We start from the raw sequence: 18296 nt of genomic DNA on the forward strand, positions 1-18296 counted from the left end.
TTTTTCTCGTGTTCAAAATAACTAAAAATCCTTTTTTCATGCAAAAGATACAACCTGTGTCTCTAGCAACCTAGCTTTGTACCAAAAGAGGACTCTAGTATAAGACTTTAGCATGTGACCGAGAACTGTTGTGGGATTGAGGTTGGCTGATTGTTCGTGCTCAAAGTTATCTTTCTAAAGAGCACTATGTGGACTTTCGACCATGCAAATCAAACCTTCATTCATTAATGAGATGGTTCACCAATCTACATCTGATTAATACTTTCCACATTCATTAGTTTCATCAACTATTAATAATACACTACATTTTTGCATAATAGTCTTCCAAGTTATAATTCACCAAATTGGATTATATTTTTTGGTTCCTGATACCAGTCAATACTACGCCATATTGATAACAAATCGACACTTGGTACGGAAACTTATATCAATACTATGAGTATTGAAACAAGTGTTATGGACCATGCTTTAAATACTATAATAATATTAACAATGTGACAATATGGTGCCATATCTCTTGTGAATATCGACCATCCGGTACTAGGTGTGCAGCTCGGAAATAATATTACTTATTTGATTGGAATGCTTGAGCTCAAGGCTGACTATCAATATTAATTATTAAAAATTATGTGATCCCAAGAAGCATAATGCACAGGTTTTTCCACTAATTGATTTCCATTTCATGGTGCACTTCACATGCCATGTAACCCTTAAACCCATCATTCCATCAATTCCAAAGAAATCAATTACAAAGAAATCAAACCCCAATCACTTTCTTTGAGCACAAAGAATGTCATATTCACAAATTTTATTTAATAAAAGCCAGAGAATCATGCCAGTTGGGGGCAAATTAGTCCAAATAATCCCACGTAGGTAAACGGCCCCAACGGGTTCGCCGACCCTTTTCCCGTGATATCTCCGGACCCTCCATCACTTCATCCAACGGCCACGTTTTCTCCTCTGACTCCCTCTCCACCCTCCCTCATGGCCTCATCCCCTACCCGCACTCCCAACCATATCTTCGCATACAAATATCCATGCGACATCCTACATCTGCCGTCCACGTTTTCTGAAATATTCACACATACTTTGAAAGATTTTTTAGTTCGCATATAAATTGTTATGCGAAGATCTGTACTTATCGCTCTCTATTTTCTTCCTTTGCATTCAAATATCTCGTTCCGTTGAGATCCCGGCCTCTGAGAGAAGTTCCCGCGAGAGTGAGGACAAACTCTAACCCTAACCCTAACCCTAGGAGGAGTTCTCTTGGATCCATGGCGCACGAGGAGCTTCCGGTCCCGATCTACTCCTCCCTGGAGCCGGTCTACGGCGAGGGATCGCCGCTGGAGGAGGCGCAGATCCGGTTCCAGACGCTCAAGGCCAAGTTTGTCGAGCTCTTTGGCCAGGAGCCGGAGCTCTACGCTCGATCGCCGGGTAAGGTTCTTGATCCCCGATTCGCTTTCTTTGGAGCTGTTTCTGATTGGAAATCGGTGGTGGGGTTGGTCGGTTTTGATGAATTTCCGTGTTTTGGTTTGCAGGGAGGGTGAATCTGATAGGGGAGCACATTGATTACGAGGGGTACTCGGTGCTGCCGATGGCGATAAGGCATGACACGATCGTGGCGATCAGGAAGCACGATGCCGGGGAGCCGCAGAAGGTGCTCCGGATTGGGAATGTCAATGGAAAGTATTCCATGTGTACTTACCCTGCGGATCCTAATCAAGTGGGAATCTTTTCCCTTTGTTTCCTTTTTACTTGGTTTTATGTTGAAGAATTTGACATCGAGATATCGGATTTTCAGCTTTTTGATCTGTTTGGACGATTCAAGAACATTTGATTTTGCTTTTTCTCCAGATTTTTGTAGAATAATATGAATAGAGGATATAAAACTTCTAAATGATTGAGCCGAAAGAATTTTGATAGGTGAGAATTTAAAGATGCAGCATGATAAGCTGGGCTGTAGCTCGGCGGTTGCACCTCTCCCGTTTTCAAGAAGGTTATCTGAAGTTTTTGAAATGGTAGTTGTTTGGTGGGTTCCATATATTAAAACAAAACTTGCATGGGTGATATTTTTAGAGAAGGCACACTTGAATGCTGAGGACTGTGCCAGGAAGAGGAAAATGTGGAATGGTTTCTGTACCTTCATCTTTTGTTGGATTTTTATGCTGTTGATTTATGTATTTTTATGTTTCTTTATTTTCATTAATTTTCAACTGTAAGCTTTTCTTCTCTATTAATTATGATGTGGACAGACAATGTGTTTTCTCATTATTGCAGGCAATTGATTTGAAGAACCACAAGTGGGGGCATTATTTTATTTGCGGGTGAGACACTATTTTCCATTGTTCTTTTTTCATGAAATAATTCGTCTCCTTAATTTAGCCGATGGAATGCCTTTTGTTTTTCTTGATTAATTGTAAGCAGTCTACCTTTAACTTTAGCATTATATAATATATACTCTGACTATTGATTGGTTGTATTCAAACAAGACCCCCTACATAATTCATCAATGTATGTGAATAGGTTAAATCAGTGGGTGTGAGGTTGTCGCCTTCTTAGGTGCTGAATCAATGAACTTTCCATTAAATCTCAAAGTTGCAGATTTCAGAAAACATGTTAGAGAAGCTAATTCAATAACTCTAACTATTGTTGGGAAACATGAAATGCATGTAACACTGAAAAATTATAGTTAAAAGTTGCAAAAATAAAATAATACACTCACTCTCACCTTCTATATTACACTTTAACATTTCTCTCCCACCAAAATGTAGTCCATACTTACAGAAGTTAACTTGTAGCAAAAGGAAGGCTATTTTTCCATCCTTATAGTGAAAGCAAATAAAATTCATTGGATTGCCTTTGGTCAATTGTTGATGGTTGAGTGGGGGTGGAGTTAGGGTGTCAAACTTGGAGTCTATGTACAATATGGTATACATATATGAACATTGTCCTATATATTTTAGATACAAAGACATCTTCAAAGAGTGGAAAAAAGACAATTACCCTTTGAAATGCTTTTATGAAATAAGAATACCTATTCTTATGTCCATTCTAGTGGGGTGATGGAATGGGCTGTTATGTAATCTGTAAAAGTCTAGAATGTCTATCAAGCATCTCTTAGCTAGAAGTTTATCTTTTGATGAAACACGCTAACAACAACAACAACAACAACAACAACAATTTGCTGCCAGAATAAAGTTTTCTTCTTAACCAACATTTAACCAACATTGGGAGACTCCATTGCTCCCAAGTTTAGGCCATGTTAAATTACATCACCAGAGTGAGTTGTCATTACCATCTCTTGTAATTTATGAATCTTGCCAATTAGAGAGAAATGTATAGTGATTCTGGATATGTTGGTGAGCAATGAACAGCACGATAGCCTTTCAAAGTTGGAAAGTAAGAGAATGACCGTGAAGGTAAAAGGAAAAAACACATACATATTAATCAGCAGGGGGAGCTAATAGCATTGAAGGCAATACTAAATGATATCTTTGATGCATAGAAGACATGATCAAAAGCTCTATAGGGAGCCTTCACTAGTGCATCAACAATCGATTCATCTGTCTACATGCAAGAAATGGGAGGCCAAGAAAAAATAGATGCTAGGGAAAGGGAGGCGAATTAGTTAGAGGAGCGGGTTGGATGTTTGGGAAGTTACCATCAATGATGAAAAAGAAGTAGTGGTAGAGAAGTGGGCGAAAATGCTAAAAGAAAGTGACGTCATCTGAATCTCGTACTTGTTTAGAATCAAGAGTTAGCATTGTTACCCTTGATTCTCTAGACATTGTCCTAGAATGTCAAACATAGCAAATCATGATGTAAGCATGGAATGCTACGTACCGGTCCGGCCGTGGACCGGTACCGGAACGGATAAAAAACCGGTATTTTTCGGTTTTTTATCCGAACCGGCCGGTTCGGGCCCGTACCGGCCGGTTCGCACCGGTACGATTTTTTTTTTTTAAGAACCACAGCGCCGCGCGCTGTGGTTTTTGAAACCACCGCGTACCGGCCGGTACGGGACCGGTACCGGCCGGTACGTACCGGACCGGACCGGTACCGTATCGGTCTGGCCGGCCACCGGTACGCCGACCGGTACCGGTACGGCGGACCTTGGATGTAAGCATGATCAACCATGTGCGTGGAAGATGGTTAAAACATATATTACCAAAGACAATTATTAGAATTCGAAGGATTTTAATGGTTTAAATATTAAGAAAAATTTGAATGCCTACTTGAATTTGCACTACCTACTTGATGGTATATGTAGGGCTAGAATCGTGTTGGGCCAAGTTGGGATTCACTTTTGCTTGGGCTTGGCCTGAGAAAAACTTTGCGAGCACTGATCCATGCCTGAGCTTGAAAAGATGTTTTAAGGTTCTCCTGGAGCCCAAACTTGAGCCAAGCTTGAAGCCCAACGAGGCTTGACCTAGTCAAGCTTGGTGGGGGGAGAAGGGAAGAGAGAGAGAGACAATCAAGTGGGAAGGGGGTTGGGGGCTGGTTGGAGATTGGATGGGGAGAAAGGATTGAAGCCCAACGAGGCTTGACCCAGTCAAGCCTGGTGGGGGGAGAAGGGAAGAGAGAGAGAGAGGCAATTAAGTGGGAGGGGGGTTGGGGGTTGGTAGGAGATTGCGTGGGGAGAGAGGATTGGTTGGGGAGAGAGAGGGAGAGAAAATTGGAAAGGAAGAGAGGAGGTTTGGTGGGGAAGGGGTTGAGGAGAGGGTGAGAGAGAGGAGAGTCGTTGAGAAGGGGGGTTGAGGGAAGAGAAAGTGATCGGATGGATAGAGAGAGAGAGAGAGAGAGGAAATATAGTGGGAAGTGGAATGGGTGGGGGAGGGGAATCGGGCACTTGGCATTGGGCTTTACACTCGATTTCGAGCCATCTTCAGGCTTGGAGTTGGGCCCAACCCTAAACTGGATCTTGTCAGTGTGTGCCCAAGGCATGACCACAAGCTAGCCTGGCTTGGTGGGCCTCTAGCCAGCCTTGGCCCATTTGTAGCCTTAGATGTATGTCACCATCAGGTTAACATCTATCCATAATTTGATTGAAGTAAGATGGAAATGATTGGCATTTGCTTAAGGATATGATGTTAATAAAAGCAAGTAGATCAATCTATTTCCATTCAAGCATAAATTTCTAGAAGTACATTCATCCAACACTAAAATTTGGCTAAGCCTAGTGTATTCTGAATGAATGAGAATGGGAGGGAACAAATGGAGGAGGCTTGGAAACTTTAAAGCATAAGCCAATTACAACCTAAGGAGAATGAAGTCTCCAATTAATTGAAAAAGGTGAATAAATATGAAATTAAAAAGAAAAATGAAATGATGGATGTAGTGATTAAGGATCTAAAGCAGCTTTCCATTTTATAGATTTGTCCTAGAAAAGAATCATTATGAAGTATAATTTGTAAAGCCATTCTTATAAAGAAAATGTGTTTCACATTTAAATCAATGGTACATGTTATATTTAGTTTTGTTTTGTCACCATTATGACTTCCACATGACTGCACTTATAAAGCAGTGGGTGTATTGTACTTAACTTTTCATGTCATTTGTTGTGTATTTTAAGTTGTTTATAGATAATGGTACCTATAAGACTTGGGTCCAGTTACTTGACAAAACCTCTATCTGCAGGTACAAAGGGTTTTACGAGTTTGCTAAATCAAAAGGAATAGATGTTGGTGTACCTTTTGGCCTTGATGTTGTTGTTGACGGGATTGTTCCCACAGGTGCTGCTCTTCAGTTCTCATTTCTGATTTTCTAACTCATTATTAATGGTAAATGGTTATTGATATGTTCAATAGTTGTTGTTAATTCCCTCCCGGCCACAGCACCAGGGAAGGGGCAATAGTGGTGTGCCTCCATCTGCAGCACGATATGTTCAACAGTTATGTTTTTTGTTGTCATTTAGGGTCTGGGTTATCAAGCTCTGCAGCATTTGTTTGCTCTGCCACAATTGCTATAATGGCTGTTTTCAGCAAGAATTTCCCCAAGGTAGTGCCCTTCAGGCATCATATTCTGCAAAAAGTATGATGATTGATTAATTGCAGTTTATGCTGTTCAGAAATCTTATCTAATTTATTATATTGGTTGTTTCTTCTAACTACTTCTTGAATATCTCTTTTTCCAAAATTAAATCTATGGCTTTATACATTTTTCAATTCTTTTCCTCGGAAATCAAAATTTGGGCAAATTTGTCTCTTATCCTGATGGGTTAGGTGTGTACGTCTGGGGACGACTGCTATTTTGTACGTCTGGTAACTTAGCTTCTCCTTTACAGCTGTGGTCTATTGAGTTTCATTTGAAATGTAATTCTTGCAGGCAGCACAATTGTGAAGTTTACAACTCCTATCATTAAAATATTTTGTTCACAATTGTAGTCGAATTTCGGGTTGCTAAACTATTTAATTGCAAATCCACCATTGATACTGTCACTAACAGCTAATGACACATCAACAGATAACTCAGTAATACATTTGATCAAGTCAGCTCATGGCTGGCTTTCTGCCAAATGGTTTGTATGTCAGTTTAAATAGTTATTCCTTTTATTTTTCTTATGTTATATTTGTGCATCTACGATCTAAACATTCTACACTAGAACTTAGGAAACTGGGTTCTAATCTTTAGTCCAATACGTTCAATGTATCTTTAGCAAAATATTAACTTAGAAGCAACTGCAGGAATATGAACTGCTTGAACAACAACCGTATTGACATGCTGTCACCAACACAACACATAATGTGTATAAGTTATCTTGTGAGAATTGGATTAAGTACATAGGCTAGTATTTGTAACTTGATGGTTGATAAATAAAAGCTGAATGATAATAGTTTCATGAGAACCTTAAATTTTCATGCATTTGCCTCGAGCTTGGCATCTATGCTGAATGTCCTTAAATTTGATCATTATCTTCACTTTTTACACCTGTACATTGAAATCTAACATGACAGTAAAAAGGTTGTGGAATGTTCTGTAAGTTGGTATAATATTGGTGAATGATAAATATGGGGCTTTGGTGATGAGCCTGGTCAATTTTTTTACTTAAAAGAAAATCTAAAGTATATATTATGCTAGCATTAATCTCATTTACTCTTTTGCAGAAAGAAATTGCTCAACTTACATGTGAATGTGAACGCCATATTGGAACGCAATCTGGAGGCATGGACCAGGTGAAATAGCTATGTTCACATCGACCTTTGCCCATAATTTTTTCTAAAGTTATGTCAATTTCCTTTTTTGAAGAAAATAATGTGTGTATACATGACTTAGACCGTTAAATTTGTGAATTCCGTTGATTGAATTTGATAGTGATTAATTTGTTTAATGGCTCTATGCCTCTATCTTTTAACCATTTCAAATTGTGAGCAAATGGTAGTTTAAGGTATAACAAAGCAAAACCATTTTTCTCAACTCTAGGTTGTGGAACACATTTTCGCTCGTATGGCTGTATATTACTACTTGCAAATGATTTACATTGCTTGTCTATACCATCTTTAGGATGCATGCTCGAAACTTCAATTGTACTTATCGAGTGTTATAAGAATATACTTTGCTTTGGTAAGGGTGGCAATTTTTGACCTGACCTGTCAACCTGATCGCAAATGACCCACACTAAGTAGGTTTGAGTTTGACATAAATGAATTTGGGCCATAAATGAGTCAACCTGCCTAGACCTATTTATTAAACGGCTTGTGTTCAAGTTTAGACCTTTGACCCATTTAACCCATTTTGACCTATTTAATAATTAGGTTGGATCATAACCTAACCTATTTATCCTGTTTAAGATATGTTTTAACTTGACCTGTTTAACCCATTTAAATCCATTTAATCCATTAAAAACCCACTTAACCTTTTAACCCAGTTAATCCGATATGACATGTTTAGTAAACAGGTTATGCGGGTCGGATTGGGCTACTTATTTAATAAAAAAGGTTAGGTTCAGATTTGCATTTTTGATATGTTTAATTAACTGCTCAGGTTCGAGTTGACAAATTTTGATCCAACTTGCATTCATCCCAACCCGTATCTGACTGGACCTGCCCGGATTGCCATGCCTAGGTTTCAGAGATCATATATCCACTAGATTAGTAGACTTATTGTTGGTTTGTAACATTCACTACATGTTTGCTAATATCTCTATATGTCATGAGCATAATTAAGTTGGATTTTAAGCTTAATTTTTATCATGAATCCAGTTTATATAACTTCCATATAAATGCGAAATTTGAAACAGTCAGAACTTGTGGTCACTTTTTTGATTTTTGCATGGCTTGTGGTTAAGCAACACTGTAAAACTTGAATAGCTGTTGCTTGCAGGGAGACATATAAACCATGATATCGGGCCTGCAGAACCCTTATACTGCTTATATATTCTATTGGATGTTTATGCTCATTTTCTTTCAGGACAATCTTTTACTGCTACAAAGCCATGATATAAATGCTAAATTAAAATAGTCATATACTCATAATGAGGGAGGATCACAGTTTTTGGTTTTTGACTACATCCTATATTTTAGCTGTATAGTAACTTTGCCATAACCATCCTGTGTCAATATAGTTTTTTCTTAATCCAGTTTGATGATACTTAATCCGTCTTAGATAAAATGAGACTCTTGTAATGTTGTGCTTTCTTGTTCTTTTATCACTAGTTTCAAGAAACAGTTCTTGCGTTACTCGCATGCAGAATATTGAAAAGGGAGCATGGTTCTTGTTCCAGTCTATTTGTTATTTCTTTACTGCATGGCTTTTGCATGTCTTTAATTTTGGAATATATGTTTTTTTTGACAATATTGAAGTCCCTTTATTAGTCTTTGTATCATCGTGTTTGACAGGCGATCTCTGTCATGGCCAAAACTGGATTTGCTGAGTTAATAGATTTCAATCCTATCCGTGCAAGTGATGTGCAATTACCTGCTGGTGGTACTTTTGTAATTGCACATTCGCTGGCAGAATCTCAGAAGGCAGTGACAGCTGCAACAAATTATAATAACCGTGTTGTAGAATGCCGCTTGGCTGCCGTAAGTTCCCATCCCCTTTTCTTGTAGAGACAGAAATCTTAAAGTTAAATTGAATGCCATTCCCAAAATTATGTTATGATATGTCACGTGATTTATTGTTTTTAATTTTGTTGGAATAGGGAACTGAACATGTAGAAAATGATTCTGCTTTCTTCAGACAAGATTTCCATATAATTGATGTAGCTGTAATTTTTATACTAATGAAACGTTGATATCGTATTTGTTAAAGCCAGGTATGGACTTAGTCATTATTTATATGTTAAGAAATGTTTACATCATATAGAATACAAACAAAACCATAACACACAAACCTTGTCCTGCCTATTTATAGTTGGCTTTTCACAAAACGTTTCCTTCATTCTTTGCCATTTTGTCTTTGTCCATCTATAATGCTACTCCAACCTTGCTATGGCCTAGAAAAGCAGATGGGCTGCCCTACTTTGGTGATGGGAAACTATTTTCATCACCCTAGTTGGGGTTTGTAGGATGTTTTTACACTGACATAGGTGTGTCACCTTTCATATGTGGGATCTCACATGCTCTGATGACTTTAATATTTTTAAAATTTTTAGACAGTTCACTATTTTGAGAAACACCACAAAAAACCCTTTTCTGTTTTCAGCAAACCCAATGCATTTTTTTTCCTCCTTTCTTTTCTTTTAATTTGGATGAAATGATTTTGCTATCTACTAGCCTGTTACAATCGTCACACATTTTTTAAAAGATATTGTTATTTTCTCCATAGCTTGATCCTTCTTTTTATCTATCATTTGCCTCTGCTACTTGTTTGTAACCCTACAACAATTGAACTGAATATTCGTTCACCAAGTTTTGGCCAATTCAAATCTTGTTATCCCTTTTTATGGCCAAGTGGAGGACTGCACATAGAATGCAGATGGAATATGAGCAAGATTATGGCGGGTTAAGGAGAACGGAAATAAATATCAATCCAAAAATTTCAGGGAGATTATCATTATTTGAAGGGTTAAGGAGAACGGAAATAAATATCAATCCAAAATTTCAGGGAGATTATCGTTATTTGAAAAAAAAATAGTTAACAATATCAATTGGGTGGTGAATGGCATGGGCTGGTCTGTTCACTTAGAAGAAACAGAGGGTGGGAGCTGCATTTGCTTGGAAAAAAAGGAAATACTCTGGCATTTGTCCTGCAATGGTAACTTAAACATAAAATTGCTGCCTTTTTTTCCTTGTAATATAACATTTGAATTTTGAAGGAGGATATATCCCCCTGGCTACCGGTACCACAAAAAAGAAGAAGAAAGGAATAGAAAAGAAGTTGTGGTCACATATAATTCGGTAACTATGGTTACCAGAATTGCTTTGTTTGAAACTGCCATATAACTTATGGGAAAAATGCTTGCATGGAGAAAGGCCATTCATCTCCAAATTTTATTTATTTAATTTTAAATAGTTGAAAAGTAATTATTGTTCTTAACATACGACCTGTTTCTGTTTTGGCATTTTAATGTACGTACGAATTACCTTGACCTCAAACTATATTCGTGGCCGCAACTAAAGCTTTATAGAGTATGCACCATGGTACCATTTACATGGAATTTTTCACTGCCCCTCATGTGTTTTTTTCTTTTGTGTGTCTCATTTTTGGCTCAAAATATTCTTATTCTTACTCTATTTTGTTTGTTTACCCCTTCAATAATAGTGATTTCCTTAACTTGCAGATTGTTCTCGCCATAAAGCTAGGAATGAAACCAGCTGAAGCAATCTCCAATGTGAAGACTCTATCTGATGTTGAAGGGATGTGTGTCAAATTTGCTGATAGCCATGGATCTTCTGATCCTGGAGTGGCTGTTAAGGTATTGTGCCATTGTTGGTCTATTATTCTTGCACTTTTTCTATAATCTTAGTCATACATAGTCCATGAATTTTGGGTTCATGAGAACTATTTTTCCAATAAGTAATAATTGCTGCTAAAGAAGAGACTAGTCTTGTAGCTTATAGGAGTTATACGTGTGTGCCAATAATGTAGCAAAGGCCTTGTTCGTTTACTAAAATGAATTTAAATTTTAATAAAGGATCATGTCTTACAGTTAAGTCAATGGGAACTACTTGAGTTTCCCTATACAAGTAACATTCTCATGCTGAAGGAATTGAAAGATGGCCAGGTCACCAACACTTCAGGGTTGGTTCCCAAGTTAAAAAAATGCCTAAATTTTGATGGCTTAAAATAAAATCTTAGTCATGGCTTCATGAATTCAGTGAGATTCTCATGCCAAAATGTTTAGTTATTAAAAAAAAAAACATGCAAAAAATTAACAATCTAGTATGAGGCCTAGTAAAAAATTGACATGGCTAATAAAGGAACATAGTGACTCTGTATGATATAATTTGTGACTAGAAGTGTGTAAGTGGAACCCAGTGTGCACAACTCCAATTAATGATACATGTTTATTATTAGAAAAAAAAAGAAAAAAGCTTCTCATGCCGAAATGTTTAGTTACTTTGAAAAAAAAGACATGCAAAAAATTAAGAATCCAGTATAGGTCCTTGTAAAGAGTTGACATTGGCTAAAGGAGGAATGTAGTTACTCTATGATGTAATTTGTAATTAGAAGTGTGTATGCACATGAAGTGGAGCCCAATGTGCAAAACAATGACCAATTAACCATAAAGGTCAAATCTTGCTTCCAATTATTTGATATTAAATTTGTGAGTCTTCATTCACCAATTATTCATAACAATATCTACCCCTGGGGCCATAGCAAGTCTTCCAATTGCTTGCTCACAACATTCATTTGTCTAACCTATAGCCTTCCCTAACTCCAACGCATATTTGAGCACTTCTTTATACTGGAATCTTCTCGAGTCTTCAGTGGGCATGTTGTCAGGTATTATAGCACTGCTAGCATTACATCAAAAAATAGGGATGCTAGCATAGCATTCTTTGCCATGCCAGAACCAAAATGTAAAAAGAATTGAAATCCCTATAATTAAAGAGTTATTAAAAAGATGATGTATGTAGTGCTGACCCTATGTTGGTTGATTCTGGCCTGACAGGGTATATGCTGGTTTGCATGGACCAGCATGATCCCACTTAACCATGCCTGCCTTACTATATAGAACTATAAACCGTTATTTTGCCCTTGCTTTATGCACTTTCTACGTCCCTAATATACGTAATCTTCACTATATTATTATTGTTTTCTAATGCACTCATTCTTCACTAAATGCTTCCTAGTTTTATGACACCCACATCTCATTTGAGCTACATTTATCCTGTTTAATTAGGCCCTCTTTTTTCTCCATATCCAAGATATAAAGAATTTTAATTGGTGCTGCTCCTCTAATGCAAAATATTTTCCATGTAAGCTATACAGAATAAGAAAACTATCTAGATGACATTCTGTTTCCGCAGTTCTTTTGTCTTTCTGAAATTCTGTGAATTTTGCAGTATCCCCCTAGTTTAGCTTGGAGAATTATCTCCTCAACAATTTAAAGGTTTCCGAGATTCCCTTCTGCCCTATGATTAGCTTTTATGTTCTTATTTTGTTTTCTAGAGTTTAGTTTATATCCTCATCACATTACACAGGAACTACTGAAAGAGGAGCCTTACACTGCTGAAGATGTGGAGAAGGTCACTGGAGAAAGTCTTACCACCATTTTTGCAGACTCTCCAACTTCGTTAGATGTTTTAAGAGCTGCTAAGCATTTTAAGTTGTTTCAGGTAATTTTGAATTTTATTTGTGTCATGTATGTTTTATAATGTGCATGTTCCTAGCTTGTTAGGTCTCGCTCAATTAACTCAAATTTTGAGATGAATCCTTAGTTCATTGAAATGAGATAGTGCATGCAGATTTCTCTTTTCTCAACACAAGTGCATAGTAGAAGACAACAGAAAATAACAGTAATCATGTAGCCCAAAATTTATTGAGTGTACTAGGGTTGTGACCAAGGATTCAAATATCAATCTACAGATCATACTTATCACTCTCTGATATGTATGGGATCAGCATGGGCTGGTACCTGTTAGTTCAAATGTTCAAAGGGGAAAAGGAAAAAGTGTAAGGTATGGGAGGATGCAGGTAGGTTCAAGGTAGTACATGTTGATTCACCTACAAGACCGTTACAAGGGGTGTCATGTGCTGGTCCCCAACGGATATGGTACATTCAGAGTGGTATGGGTCCAGTATGGGCAGTACATTTATCCATGGTTTTGACTGCCTATGTCATGTCGGAACTCCGAAGTGCAGATAACTGATTCCTTCTCCATCATAACACTTATGAATGCAACTAGTGGGTTCTTGAGCATTTGACATGATGGTGCTATCAAACTTCAACAAGCACAAGTGGATCGAACTGAAACCAAAATTACCTCATGAAATTTTATAAGTTACTGATTCTTGTACTTGACTACTCAGACATGTTAGGCCTCCTTTGGTATTCCATTCTTCATCCTAAAAGTTATCTATATTTGGGACTTTGCTTGGTTTTTGCCCTTGCTGCCTTTATATTAAACCTTGCATTCAACCCCAGATGCCGTTACATAATTGGTAAGTTAGGTCATTTTGGACGTATTCAAGCTTTTGGGTGCTTTTTGTTACATCTGTTGCTTACTTTATATGAAACTGTAATTAAAGCCAAGGGTTTTCCTTTGTGGGTTATCATCTGTTGCCCCTTCCTTTTTCTTGGTTATTTTCTCTGTGCATTCTGTTGCTTTATGATGATGATTCTTGAAATGGGGAGTTGCACGACTTGACAAAACAATATTAACATGTTGTATAGAATAAAGAAAGCAGGATTTTACATTTATGAATTCTGACATAATTTTTGTTCTCTGTTATGTTTGAACTACTGTTTATAGCTAGAGTTCATGGGTATGTTGGAGATTTATAAGTTGGTAATTATTTGCCGTATGTTGCATATCATATGGAGATAAGAAGATAATTTGAAGCAACTTTTTGTTCATTGAACTTGAATTTTGTGGACTTGAGTTTGAATGTCTCACTTTCACAGCCATGTTGAAAAGGCAGACTTGTGGTTCTCAAATTGATTTCTTTTGGGTATTAATCTGGTTAGGCAGAATTTCTTTCAGTCTTGAGTATCTGATTCATTTCCATGTATATTGTTTCAGCGTGCCTCCCATGTTTACTCCGAGGCAAAGCGTGTTCATGTATTTAGGGACACCGTCTTATCAAAACTCAGGTGAGCTCTTCTACTTTCAATCTGACATCTTCATGCATCCTTTGGCAAATGTTCTGGGCTTGTTCTCTTAAATCAAAGTCTTCTTTCTGTTATTATGTGAATTCCTGAACACTATAAACTACTCCATTCTGTCTATGACTTTATAATTTAATTGGGGTATATATTCGTCTCAGAATTTACATGATGATGCCAGTGATATAAGCGAAACTAAATTGTCAGCTATACTTTGTCATGGCCCTCATTTGGTTATTTTCTGATGATATAGCCACACAGTTTGCTTCTATCTTATTTATGTTAGTAGGACTAAAATGTTTTAGCTGCCTTCTACTTCAATCTCTTTTTCTCTACTAGTTTTCTTGTTGTTTCAAAATTCCTGGATATTTTATGGTTTTTGCCGATTACTACAAAATTGGATTGTTCTTGGGAGCAATGCTGAATTCCAATGAAAGCTGACATGTTGTTAGCCAGATTTTGCATGATATGCATGAAGAGTTCAGTTTGATCTGTGTAGGTTCTACCATTTCAATTCAGGATAGTGTTTTTGAGACATGAATGATCCGACTTATGCCTCTTCCAGGGTGATGACTTCTTATTAATTAATTCACTTGGATTGCATACCACAAAATCATAAACTGCTGAATAATTTGACTGTAAGCAACAAGCTGTCCACCATATTTGCAGAATCATTCAATGGTTGCTCATGATGTTTTTTGGAATGATGGCAACAGAACACCAAAGAAGCACTCTCCGATTTGTTTATCCTTATTTGGTTCCATAAACTATGCATCAGTCCATCTCTTCATTCTTATTTATAATAAATTTAGGTTGGTTATAATGATTACTATTGGCCCACGGCTCATTACAAAGCAACTACTGAAATTACATTCATATATTTTTCAGTACTTCCACTAAAAATTTTATATCGTCTACATATTTTCAGTTGGATTTATTTTCAAACCCATTATTATAATATGTTATGATTATCGAATGATGCTTTGTACTGCATCAGCAAAGCATATATATGCTGCTTCATGTGATACTGTTGCAAACAAGAACATGACCATAGGAGATATGTGTAGTATAGAAGTTACTTACCAAGTTATGTCCTGCATTATTTGGTGTGATCGGACAGGACAGTTAAGTACCAAAATCATTTCTTTTTTCTCATGTCGTTTCCTGTATGCTACATTAATCAAAATCACAATTTATTTGAAATTTATTGAGAATAATTCTTTTTCTTATGAGATTCAATAATACAATCTGAAATTTATCCAATTTGTAGTGACGAGGACATGCTTAAAAAACTTGGTGACCTGATGAATGAGAGCCACTATAGTTGCAGTGTACTTTATGAGTGCAGGTATGGTCAATCTACATACATCTCTCCTCTAATGCTGGGACAGCAATATGTTGTGGATGTCGCCTTGTAATATGCCTTGGAACTATCTGTTACTCAACCTTGATTAAATTACATAATTTATTATATTTTACCAGCATCCTAATCAGTTTTTTTCAACAGCTGCCCAGAATTGGAGGAACTTGTAAAGATTTGTCGGGACAATGGAGCACTTGGTGCAAGACTTACAGGTGCTGGATGGGGTGGCTGTGCAGTTGCTTTAGTTAAAGAAAGCCTTGTCCCTCAGTTCATTCTTAATTTAAAGGTCAGTTACCTGACACTGATTAAATGACACTGATTTTTAGCAGCAATAGACTACTGATAACAGTTATGTGAAACACAAATTCTATAAGAAGACACAGTATACTAATTACTGAACTATTGTAATTGCTATATAGATATTTTCTCATATGGTTTGTTCTGAAACTCTGTATTGGTCATCAGTTGGAGCTAGTGTTATTATTGTTATTATTGATATTGGTTCACTTCTCCATGTGTCTTTATAATGCATTGTATGGTATATTAAATTGTATCAAAGAAATTCTTAATTACGGTGACTAATCCCGTACTTCATACTGCCAAAGATCTCTTCCCTGATTCAGGAAATAATCTAGAAATATTCAATTGCCATTGCCTGTAAACTAGCACCAATTTTTTGTAAATGGGTCAGACTAAATGACCCCATCCTTAACCTGCGGCAAATTATTTTTCATTAACATTCTTTTGTTAATACTCTTGTTCTTCGAGTAATATTTTAACATTGGTAGAGGTCTGGAACTTACTGTTGAAAGAGTTTTCCTGGGAAGAAATCTTGCATGTTATGAAAAAGATATGATTTACAAACTCTTTTTATGGTACAAACCACAAAGTGGAATGTAATAGTCTCCATCTTCTTTTGTACAAGTTCCTTTGTAATTGCAAATAGATCCTGTATAGATTAATATCTATTATTACTCTCGCCTAAATGGAAGATTTGTTTGTTGCAGGAAAAATTCTACCACTTGAGGATCGACAGGGGTGTCATTAACAAGAATGACCTTGGCCTTTATGTATTTGCATCAAAGCCATCGAGTGGTGCAGCAATATTGAAGTTTTAGATTCTCTTTCTGATTTTCATGTTTTCCTTTCTCCAAATGAGAAACTAACGGTGATTGATATCTAAGCTCTCATTTACCAGAATAAATACAAGTGCAACTGATAACCTTCTGTACATAGTAATGTTGCTGAATTTCTCATAAGTGATCCAGGTTTTCACAAGGCTATTACGCACGACGTTTTGCATGCTATTACGCAACTGGAAATTCTTGAACATGCTTTTAATGCTCCTTCCGGAATACATGCTAATCTCTAGCATTGCATGTTAGCATTGTAAGCTAGTTGTTCTTTATGACCGGCAGGTTAGTAGTTACACATTGGCATGTCAGCAGTGGGGCAAGGATTGTAACTTTCGCATGAAAGAATGATTCACCTTCCTTCTCGATTCCACTGTTGGATCACATAATGGTTGCTTCCAGTCGGTGCAGGCAGATGAATGGAGTTTGGAGTGTTTGGAGAGCAATGCAGAGCATGATCTGATGGTTGAAAGGCATCGTGAAAGATGATCAATAATTCTTTTAGGAGAGATACACCACGAGTCTGTCAGCTGTATACTCGATTACTCGTTCTATGTAACAGGAGCAGCTCAGTTTTTTTTTTTTTTTTTTTTTTTTTTGATTTTTGATTTTTTTTGAATAGAAGGGAGTCTCTGCATATAACTACCATGGGGTTCTCTATCGAACATATACTCGAGGCATAATCTTGCAGGTGACAGCACTCGAAACCCCCCGAGGCCCGTAAGCGGAGGGTATGACCGCTTAGATAATATCCAGGTTGGTTTGCTTTCGCATGTCACTTGACATTGCTGGGGCATTGCTTTCTTTTATTCTTATAAAAAGTTACAGTAGATGTGTGATTGTTCTCTGTGTGTGTGTGAAATTGGTGGCAGGCTTGCACAGGCTAATTGTCACGCTGATTATATAAACTATCAACCTTCAATTTTCACCAACATGTAATATTTTCCATGCACAGTGATTACCAGTGATTACTAATGATGTTGTTGTGTGGCTTATAGTGCAAGTAGGCCAATGTTCGCTAGGTTAAATTGAAATCTCGTCTATTCTTGTCTACCCTCCTGCATTTATTTTTTTTATTCTATGTTTTTATTTTTGTTAGGAAGAAATCTGTGCATTCCCTTTTGGCATGGGTAGTTTCTAGCTGTACCACTTTTGCGAGGTGTTATATGTACACCTTTTTTTTTAATGTAGAAATGTGGTCCAATCATTTTTTTTCTTCCAACACGGCGAGCGAACTTTTTAAATAAGATCAGTTCCGGTTGCAACACATTCCGTCATGCGGATAAGAAGAAATTCCAATGTTCAGAGAACATAAAACTCTAATAAGATGTTGTGAGTAAGAGAGAGTCATTTTAATTCACTTTTTCATTTCATTGTTCGTTTCATATATATATATATATATATATATATATATATATATATATATATTATATATCTATAGATTTAATTAATAATTATTGGTAATATGCGAATTTAATTGAATAGTAGACATATTGTACATTATTGACAATATTTAATTATTTATATTATATATTTTCTAAAATATTTAAAATAATTATTAGTATTTTTAATATTTTAAAATGACCAT

The 18296-nt window shown here is 36.7% G+C and overlaps 1 protein-coding gene across 1 annotated transcript; it reads left to right on the forward strand.

The window, feature by feature from the left end:
* Positions 1-1058: 1058 nt before the first annotated feature.
* On the forward strand, positions 1059-16853 carry LOC103721022 (galactokinase). The gene is made up of 13 exons (XM_008811046.6): positions 1059-1434; positions 1539-1723; positions 2278-2324; positions 5638-5732; positions 5915-5997; positions 7104-7172; positions 8835-9020; positions 10721-10855; positions 12588-12722; positions 14130-14200; positions 15483-15560; positions 15720-15861; positions 16583-16853. The coding sequence occupies exons 1-13, from the start codon at positions 1275-1277 to the stop codon at positions 16691-16693; spliced, it is 1497 nt and encodes a 498-aa protein (XP_008809268.3). The 5' UTR covers positions 1059-1274; the 3' UTR covers positions 16694-16853.
* The last annotated feature ends 1443 nt before the right edge of the window (positions 16854-18296 follow it).

This window comes from Phoenix dactylifera, chromosome 2, assembly GCF_051530095.1.
Source record: "Phoenix dactylifera cultivar Ajwa chromosome 2, Ajwa_hap1_PhDact_Kaust_v1.1, whole genome shotgun sequence".
Lineage (NCBI taxonomy): Eukaryota > Viridiplantae > Streptophyta > Magnoliopsida > Arecales > Arecaceae > Phoenix > Phoenix dactylifera.